The sequence below is a fragment of the Meriones unguiculatus genome, chromosome 18 (assembly GCF_030254825.1).
Source record: "Meriones unguiculatus strain TT.TT164.6M chromosome 18, Bangor_MerUng_6.1, whole genome shotgun sequence".
NCBI lineage: Eukaryota > Metazoa > Chordata > Mammalia > Rodentia > Muridae > Meriones > Meriones unguiculatus.
Window position 1 is genome coordinate 19,621,805 of NC_083365.1, and position 9,754 is coordinate 19,631,558.

The window sequence follows — 9,754 nt, forward strand, 5'->3', positions numbered from 1 at the left end:
CAATAAGTAAATAAATATTTTTTAAGGGACTGGAGAGATGGCTCAGTGATTAGGAGCACTGTCTGCTCCTCCAGAACACACAGGTTCATTTCCCAGCACCCACATGGCAGCTCACAACTGCCTGTAACTCCAGTTTCAGGGGATCTGACACCCTCACACAGACATATGCGCAGGAAAAAAACAAAACAAAACCAACCAAGCAAACAAACAAAAAACACATAAAATGCACATAAAAATAAGTCATTCAGCCGGGCATGGTGGCGCATGACTTCAGTCCCAGACTTGGGGAGGCAGAGGCAGGCTACAAAAAGAAAACCTGTCTTGAAAAAACAAAACAAAACAAACAAACAAAAACAAAATAAAAACCTTTAACTTCAGTGGATCTAATGACCACTGGGTTTGTTTCTAACTTAGGACCTTGCCCACCGTGCCTATCAATGACATCAGGAGGCAAAACTCTGGACACTGATGCCTGGTTCCACTTTTTTTTTTTCCTAGCTTACGACCAGCCAGGGTAAGCCTGGACGTCTGGCCTGGGGAAATGGGAGATTGAAGCTTAGAGTAAGTAACAGCTGGAACACCAAGTAAACCCTGAGTCACTGAAGATTTACTGTAGTCCACATTCAAAGATGCAGTGACTCTTCAGGACACTAGAGGGTGCTGTGCTGACAGTCCGATTGACTGAGGCCCTAAAAATTTCGTTCTTCACACCATTTCTTTTCCCTCTCTCCTCACACTCTCTGGCTACTTAGCCAAAAGTGACCTTTAAGCTCTGGTTTCTTCTCCCAAATTCTGGGAGTACAGCGGAGGGCCACCATCCCGTATTTCTGTGGTGCTGGAGAAGGAGCCCAAGGCTTTGTGCTCACAAAGCAAGCAGTCTATCCACAGAGCTACAGCGCACAGCAACCCCCTCCCTGCCTCTTGGTGACTTCACTCACTCAACTGTGGCTCAGCTCCAGCTTCCCCCTCTCTGCAGGGGACATGCCACTGGACACAAGACCATGTTAAGATCAACCATTGGTAGCTGAGAGGGCTCAGCAGTTGAAAGTGTCTGCTGATCTTACAGAGCACCAGAGCCCGGGGCCTGGCACCCATGTTGGGCTGATTACAAATGCCTGTAACTCCAGCTTCAAAAGATACAACACCCTCTGGCCTCTGCACACACATACACGCACACACTCACGGGCGCGCACACACTCACGGGCGCGCACACACACAGATATAAAATGCCTTCTTTATATTAGAAATAAAATCAGTCTTCACAGTGGGTAAGCAGTTTTGAGGAAGATGGGGGAGAAGGATCTAGAATTTCAAGATTGCCTGAACTGGACAGCAAGACTTCACCTCAAAATAAACAAATAAACCCTAAGCTTGTAAATATTGTTCTAAGTACCACTGTGGATCCCAGGCTTTACCAAGTTACCACAGCATGGCCACCAAACACTGAAAGGTGGTGTGTGCCTGGCGGCAACCTTGTTTACCTAATCTTCTTTTCCATCTCAGATTTCTCCTGTGCTAACCTTCCGTTTGTCTCCTTACCTCTCAAGGTTCTTGAGGGCTGTAGCTCGGGGGGTAGAATGCACGCCTAAAAAGGGTGGACAGACAGACACAAACATACACACACACTGAATATCTCTTCATCAGCTCCCCTTTCCATTGGTATATTTGAAAAATACACACCCTCAACCCATTTTGCCTAGGTCCTCTAATACCGCTCCTCATGTTGTGGTGACCCCCAACCGTGACATGATTTTCACTGCTACTTCATAACTGTCATTTTGCTGTTATTAATCGTAATGCAAATATCTGACATGTGAGGTAAATGGCACGTGACCCCTGTGAAAGGGTCGTTCAACCCCCAGAGTGGCGGCCAACCCACGGGTTGAGATCCGCTGGCCTAGGTGCTTCAAGACAAGGAGGGATCAGAGAAGGGAGGGAGGTTTCCCTCCTCCAGCCTGCCTGGGTGCGCCTGGGCAGAAGGGAGGCTCTGGGGTAGCCTGTGCAGAGCTGGCTCTCCTCAACCCGCTGTGAAGTTATATAAGTTCTTGAATTTCCTCTTTTGTACCATGAGGATAATCATGAAAGAGAGTGCCGACTCACAGCAAACACGTTTACTCTTATTACAAAAGAAATAGCCCAAAGTTCTGTCCCCACAACAGTTGAACCAGCTCTGGACAACTCTGTCCTTTGGGAAAGGGCAAAGGACTTCAACCTGTTACAGGATTGAATTCCCATTCTTTCCATGTTGACTTTGAGAGAAATTTGCCCTTTAAGAGGCTAGGACTTGGAAGACCCGAAGTAGAACTCTAGCAATGATCTAGGCTTGCTTCTTGTAATGTGGAGAGGAAGTCACCCCCACACCTTAAAGGGACAGGCAGGGAGGGTATGGCGGCCTGTGCCCAGATTCTTAGGAGCTTTCTTTGCCACTTGTTCCCACACGTCACATTGCCTGTGACCCTGAGGGGCTGTGCTGAATTCCTGGTGAACACAGCATTACCGTCCTTTCTCTTCCTGCTTCGTTTCCCCTAACCCCATGTATTTGTCTCGTGTTCTGTGGGTGGGAGGAAAAGCCAAAGGTTTTCTAATTGGGCAAGAGGCTTTGTTCTAGCCATTGGTCCTGGCATGTAAGACGGTCAAAAGAAAGGGTTGGAAGCTCTCCCATAGTCCACTGAGCTGGTCCTCTGCCCAGGCTCTCCTTGTTCTGTCCTGCTGATACGAATCTGTCCTGCAATGCCAATCTGTTCATACTCCCCGTTAGCCCTGAAAAGTCCCATTTCCTTCACAAGGGGACCCCACTCCTCAGTCTCACCTCCAGCCACACCCAGCACCTCCCACTTAACTCTTCTCATAAAGGATCTCTCCTTCTCCTCCTTCCTCACGATCCCATATGAGATGGGAAGTGAAGTGTCTGGAAACATCCAGATGGGTCTATCCAATAGACAGGGTTGTTATTTTTGTTTTTTGAGACAAGATCTCACTGTATAACCCTGGCTGGAACTTGTTATGTAGACTAGGCTAACCTCTACCTCACAGAGAACTGCCTGCTTCTGCCTCCCAAGTGCTTGGGTTAAAGGTCAGTGGCAGCACCTGGCTCCCAGCAGACTTTTGTATCCTAGGGACTGACGTTGAGGTGGTTTTCCTGTAAGAAATCTTCCCTCCTAACTGGGAATGTAACTCTTTTTCACCCCCTGCCCATGAGAGCCGAATCCACACAGGACAGAGGATTACTTAATCAAGTAACATAAAATGTTTTTTCTTCCTATTCAACAATGGCCAGGGAAAGTGACCGGATGCCCACGACCCTCTGAGCCCCAGGTGATCATGAGAATACCTTTCTCCTCATCCCAAACTGAGCTGGGTCATTTTAAATGTATTTTATTAGATAGAGATGTATCTTGCCTTTGAAAAAAAAAATCATCAAAGCCATTCTGATTTAGCGTGGCCGAGCACATGTAGATGCAAGCCACACAGCATGCTGGGGGACCCCAGAGGGCAACTTCTGGGAGTCAGTGCTCTCGTTCCACCACATGGGTTCCAGGCGTCAAACTCAACTTGTCGGGCGGCAGCAAGCACCATCTTGCTAGCCCTCAAAGCAATCCTTTTGCCCAACTCATTATCTTCACAGAACCCTGATTGTTTAAACATCATACTAATGCATTGTTCTCTCCACCCTTTGTAATGAAATTACATTAACCCACCACTTTTAAATGCCTATTTTTTCTTTTACCTTGTTGTCTGCATAAAATAAATGAAAACCCAAACCCACTGCCTTGCTGACTTCTCCAGGCTGCTCAGCAGCTGATGAGTTCCCAATCCACACGCCGAAATAGGAAAGGCCCTGATTTTTCAGCAAGAAAGGGGATAGCATGCCCTCAGAGGATGGTCCGTGGACTGATGTGCGGTGCAGTGGGACAAGAAATTGGGAGGCAAACTTAGAAATGGCGACCATTCTGACCTGCAGAGTCCAGCACAAATATTAGTCTGTCTGTGGTCAGCTGCAAATGAAAATAAAATCATTCTTTCACCTCAGAGTTTGTGAAGCACTGAACTAAAGCACCCAGCATGTGGCTGGGATGTAGCAATGCAGCAATATTTTATTCCTTTTGTTAGTATCCTTACTATGCGAGCAAACTGTACAGCATAAAATAGTTCTTTAAAAAATGCAAAAGCTCACAAGCCACCTACTTGCCCCCAACACCAAAAAACTTTCTGTGCAGAAAAGCAAAGTCAATTATCATGAACCAGTAATTCAATGAAGAAAGTAATTCAATGAATCCAATGAAGAAAAGCAAGTTCTAGATTTCTCAAGATGGGCCAAAGAGGCATAAAGTAATTGAACTGCTACAGTTGAATACAGAGTTTTGCCTGGCCCACATTCTAAGAATTTTGCCAAAACTATCCATACATTTGACGCTTGTGGCCTTTACCCATTTCTTCATGCTAAGATGGTTTAAAGGCCTTGGCTTCCTTCCCAGCTCCACAGTTAGCACATACCAGTAGGGGTGCGTGGGACTCTGTGCTGGCCCTTTGGTAAGCACTGTGTCACTGAAGCTCACACAACCCAAAAGAATACTAAAGCTCCTCTCCTCCCCTTCTCCCCTCCTCCCCTCCTCTCCCCCTGCCTTCTGTGTTAGGGATTTAACCTAGCCCCTACCAATAGCCTTGAACTTGCTTTGTAGCCCAATCAAGCCTTGAACTTTTACTTCCTGCCTCAATCTCCTGAGTAGCTGGGAGTAGGCCTGGTGCTCCTCTTCAAGCAAAGATGATCACAGCAGGAGAAAAGACTGTTGCTGAGCACACAACTATCAGACATGGAACTGGGACTGACCTCCACAAGAGGCCGGTAGTAAGGCTTTGACCTTACTACTTCCTTTTCGAGAAGACCCTCATGAACCAACACTGTTTGCTGATGGGTGGCTTGTTTCCTTATACATCAACTTGCTCACTTATTTCTCCCTCTTGCTTCTTAAGTACCAGTTTCTCCATCTTAAAAAAGAGAAATCTGAAGCCAGGGTGCGGTAGCACATGTCTGTGATCCTAGCACTCAGGGGGCAGAGGCAGGTGGATCTCTGTGAGTTCAAAACCAGCCTGGTCTACAGAACGAGTTCCAGGACAGCCAAGGCTACACAGAGAAACCCTGTCTAAAAGCCCCCCCCCAAAAAAACAACAAAACAAAAATGAAATAGAGAAATCTGAGGATCTCCCCCGTCATTATGAAGGAAACCTACCAGCCTGTCCTAACATATGTGTGCATCTAGATGCACAACCTCCACTCTGCTGTGTATATACTCATTTACTAGTCCATCCTAATATGTGTGTGTGTGTGCGCGTCTACACACACACACACACACACACATCCTCTCTCTCACTTTATCACTCAAATTACAAAGGCTCTCTCCGTGTCAACCCTAAGTGTGAGAAGACATCAATTACTATATCAAGGAAAAGAGAATCTTGTCCCCCAGGCAGGCAGGCGGGAGGCTGGGGGTCATGTTTCCTTCCTGCTTGTCTCAGCAGAGTAGCTCAGGTCCTGTTTTTCCACAGAGACCTACCCTGGACATTGGCCAGTTTCTGCCCTTACTGGTGGCTGGTGGCGGGAAAGCAACACTGGGAAAGCCTGCACTCTTCTTCCCTTTGGAACCCTTTGAAACCCTGCTTTCGATACTAGGAATGGAGGTTTCTCCAGAGAATTCCTTTTATGTGAGCCCCTGAGGCAAGGATCTTTATCAGCAGACTCTGCCTCTAGTCGACCCAAACGAAAGCTAGGCCTCAGTTCCCCACCCGGCCTGAATGTCTGTTGCGGTGTTACATCAAAAGGGGGGAACTGTGTCTTCCCCATTTCCACTTTGCAACCCATAGCCAGGCCAGCCGACGGCATTCAGGGGCTTCTACCACCTGATCTGCGATTCCGACCTCCCTGTCTCACCACTCAGACTTAGGGCGCTGAATCTATCTGCCTTAGGAAACCGGAGGGACAGGGGTGCCCCATGGGGGTGGCGGCCGGGAGAGGATCACACCTGGGAAGGAGGGGAGAGCCGAGGAGGCCTGTGTTGGGTTGCGGGGGTCCCAGCAATAGCATCCTCTCCACTGAGGGCGCTTAGGAACTCCCTTCAAGGGTTATTGATAGGCAAGCTGAGGCAGTCCCAGTTCCCCTAAAGAGCAATTGAGGGCAGGACAAGCCTCCGTGCAGGACGGTGCTTTAAGGGTTTCTTTCCTCTATCTCCCTGTTTTGGGATGCTTGGGAGAAAGGAACTGTGTCCTCCCTGGGTCCTCAGCCCAATGCCTAGGTCCACAGCGGGCATGTTCTCACTTAGTAAAGTCCTAAATCACTCTGCGACAGATCGCTCTCCTGTCCCTATATGCGCCATAACCGACCCCAGTGTCTCTTTCCTCAACACGTTGGGCGGATGTTCCAAAGCGCTTGGAAACAGCGCTAGGAAGAGGGTTTGAATCTGAGTTCTTGTCTTGGCTCCGTTAATGAACCAAAACGACCGTCTTGGCAAGTGTCAGCTTTGGGCAAGGGTTTGGACTCCCCAGATGGATGCATAGGCCTACCAAGTGTTGGGGGGGGAGGGTTAAGGAACTCTTGAACAATCTGAAAATGTTTCCAAACTCGGGTCTGTGTGCATCCTGCACTGAGGAAGGCTGTGAAACAGACCACCACTGTTCGGCCCGGTGAGTCTGTCCCTGGAGCCCAAAGACTCTAGGGAACACTGCACGCCCCACTGAGATGGACTTTGACAAGGGAACTTTGGCACGGCCACAGAGATGATTCAGCAGATCTCTGAACTCCAGTTCAGGGGGCAGAGGTACCCAGAATGCTCCAGGGAAGCCAGAGGTGGGCTAAGGGAGATAAACAATAGGCTATACCCCAGTTAAAGTGCATCGGGAGCCCTTGCTGGGTCCTCTCGCGATTAACAACTCTGTGAGGGGGTATTACCGGCTGCAAGCAAAGAGGATTACATAGAGACTTCGCTGCTTTCCAGTGTCGCCTTGCCAGCTTTTTCTGCCCTGCCCTGTGTCCCCAGAGAAGATCTGGGGAGATCCTAACCCTGGAAGACTCCCTCGACCCTCCTGAAGAGCAGTCACAAAGAGTGTCAACTTCCAGCTGTCGAAGGAGGTGACGGCTTGTTTCTTTTTCAGCGGCTCTGGCCACAGGCCAGGGAGCTAGGTCCTGGCAGCACGCGACCAGAATTCTCCCTAGAGATAGATAACGGCCGCTAACTGCAGCCCCACCCCCGCCCCTCACCCCCGGGAACCAGCTGAGATCTGGGTAAACCCGGGCGGGCAGGGGTGATCTGTGCGGGCCACCTGCCAAGCCCCGAGAGGGACAGGAACTTAGTGGGTCTCACGGCTGGGCTGGCAGAGCAAGGGCTCCCACCCTCTTCTTCCCCTTTTTACCAAACGAATGTCCCCAGGTCCGTGTACTACTAGGGCCAGGTTCTCGGCCTTAGCTGGAGCTGCCATGTCTGCCGGTTCTTGCTTCGAAGTGCAGGCCGGACCCGGCGGGGAGCTAGCTGGTGGTTCTGATGGGCCCACCGCCGAGGGTCCGGGGTAAGGGGCAGGGGGCGGGGCTTGGGTACGGCGGTGGGCGGGCGGGGGCGGGGCCTGTCGCGCTTGACAACCGGGAGGCGGATCTTACGTGCAGCAGGGGGGAGGGGGTGGGACGTAGCGCCGCTCGGGCGCCCCGAAGCGGGAAGGCGAGCGGCCTAGCGTGGCCACCGCGGATCTGGGGTCGCAGGAGCCCGGGATCCTCGCGGTCCGAGGGGGAGCGCGGCAGTTCTGTGGGACCTCAGCAGGAGCACTGCTCTGCCAGACGCGCCCCGCGCGCGCGGCAGCCGCTTGGGTTTCCCCAGCAACCTGCACAGGGCCTGACGCTAGCAGGCGTGGAGGAAGGAATGCGTGTGTCACGCGGTCCTGATCCGCCTGCAGAAAGATGCTGGAGGACGGATTTGCGAGCCTTTCTCTTTAAAGGCTTCCTCGCTTTCCATTGGCAGCCGCACTTCTGCCCAGATCCCGCCTCCCCGGTCAGGACAAACAGGTTTTCTGTTTTAGTGAAGGAGCTTGCGGCCCTCTTTAGATGCTGGGGGTTTCCCCCTCTTTCCTTTTTTTTTTTTTCTTTCCCTCCTTCCTTTCTTTCTTCGCTCCCCCCTCCCACTCACCCCCGACCCCGCGACAGGAAAACAGGGTTTCTCTATGTAGCCCACGGCTGTCCTGTAACACACTCTATAGCCCAACCTGGCCTCGAACTCACAAAGATCCTCCTGCTTCTACCTCCTGAGCGCTGGGATTAAAGGCGTGTGCCACTGCCGCCAGGCCGTAATGGGGATCTCACCCCCCTTACCATTCTTAGTACCCTGTAATCTCCTCCGGGGTGGGGGTGGGGGTCTCCCCAGAGCTCCCAGCTGTGACACTTCCTTGGGACACAGCTTTATGCTCTTTGGCAGCATCCTCATAAATGGATTAGCAATAGTCCTGTGTGTAGCACCAAGCAAATCCTTGGTGTCTAAAGTTGGCAGCTGGAGTCAGCTTGAAGAGTGTTCCCAAACTTCCTCCCAAACTGGAATGTCCTCTAACCTTGTTAGAGGGACCTGGGCATCACCTCCTTCCTCCGTCATCCACTCCCAAACCTTCCAACAGGGGCTTCTCCTTGTTCCGCATCTCCTTGTTCTCGTTTGGCACAGCAGGGGAGCTGAAAATTGTGATGGAGCCAAAGAATGTCAGAAAGGGGAAGTGGTTAGGGTAGAACAGGTAGAAGTTGGTATATGGCTTAATAAAGCAACAGGATTAATACATATATACATGTGTGTATACATATACATGTGTGTATGCATATACATGTGTGTATATATATATACACGTGTGTATATATGCATGTGTGTATACATATATGTTCTTATGTGTATGAGTGTCTGGCCTGAATACATGTATGTGCGTGATGCGGGTACATGGTGTCCCTAGAGGCCTACGAAGGCATCAGATCCTCTGGATCTGGAGCTATGGATGATGGTGAGCTGCCGTGTGGCTTCTGGGAAATTAAACCCAGGTCTTCTACAACAGCAACAAGTGCTCTCAACGACCGAGCCAGCCCTCCACTCCCAGAACGGATTTTTTTAATTGTGTTTTTAGTTGAAAGCTAATAAATTTCTAATTACATTTCTCCCCCCCACCCAAAACTACAAACTGAGTACTGAAGGGAAAAAAAAAATGTAAAAGAAGTTCTCAGATTGTTGCTACACACAAGCTAATCAAGGTGCTCAACTCTGGGAGACCTGACCCAGAGCCTGAGACCTGAACCGGCAGCCTAACACCGAGCCTTGGAACATTAACTTCAAGGAGCTTTTTTTCAATTCGTGGATAAAGATCCTATTATGCTAATTCTACTTCAGAAAGCTTTGCGAGATGTTTGATTTACAACGTCAGCTTTTAAAAGCACAGTAAGTCAAAGGGTCGGTAAGCGGGGCAGAAATAATTTTGCAAGAAGGGAAGGAAGAGGAGGAGGAAGAGGAGGAGAGAGCCCCAAATCTGCTTTCTAGTTTTATTCATAATTAAGAGCAAAGGGACTTTCACACCAGAAGAAACTGAGCCACAGGTATGGAATCCCCACCCCAGCTCCACACTGCCACGTTCTGCTAATTCAACGGACCCTGGGGCTTGTCCGTTACGGTATGCTGCCGGTGTTTGTTGGGACAATCCCACGGCAGTACTGTCGGGCACACTCCACTCCTCCTCACGCCGCTGCTCCTCAGTGCGC

General features: G+C 50.1%; 1 protein-coding gene across 1 annotated transcript in view; it reads right to left on the reverse strand.

The window, feature by feature from the left end:
- Window positions 1-7,559, reverse strand: part of Sord (sorbitol dehydrogenase) — a 29,786-nt gene extending 22,227 nt beyond the window's left edge. The window contains exon 1 of the mRNA XM_021645088.1: window positions 7,402-7,559. Within this exon, the coding sequence (XP_021500763.1) occupies window positions 7,402-7,467 (66 nt within the window). The 5' untranslated portion in view covers window positions 7,468-7,559. The remainder of the gene's footprint in view (window positions 1-7,401) is intronic.
- Between the last annotated feature and the right edge of the window lie 2,195 nt (window positions 7,560-9,754).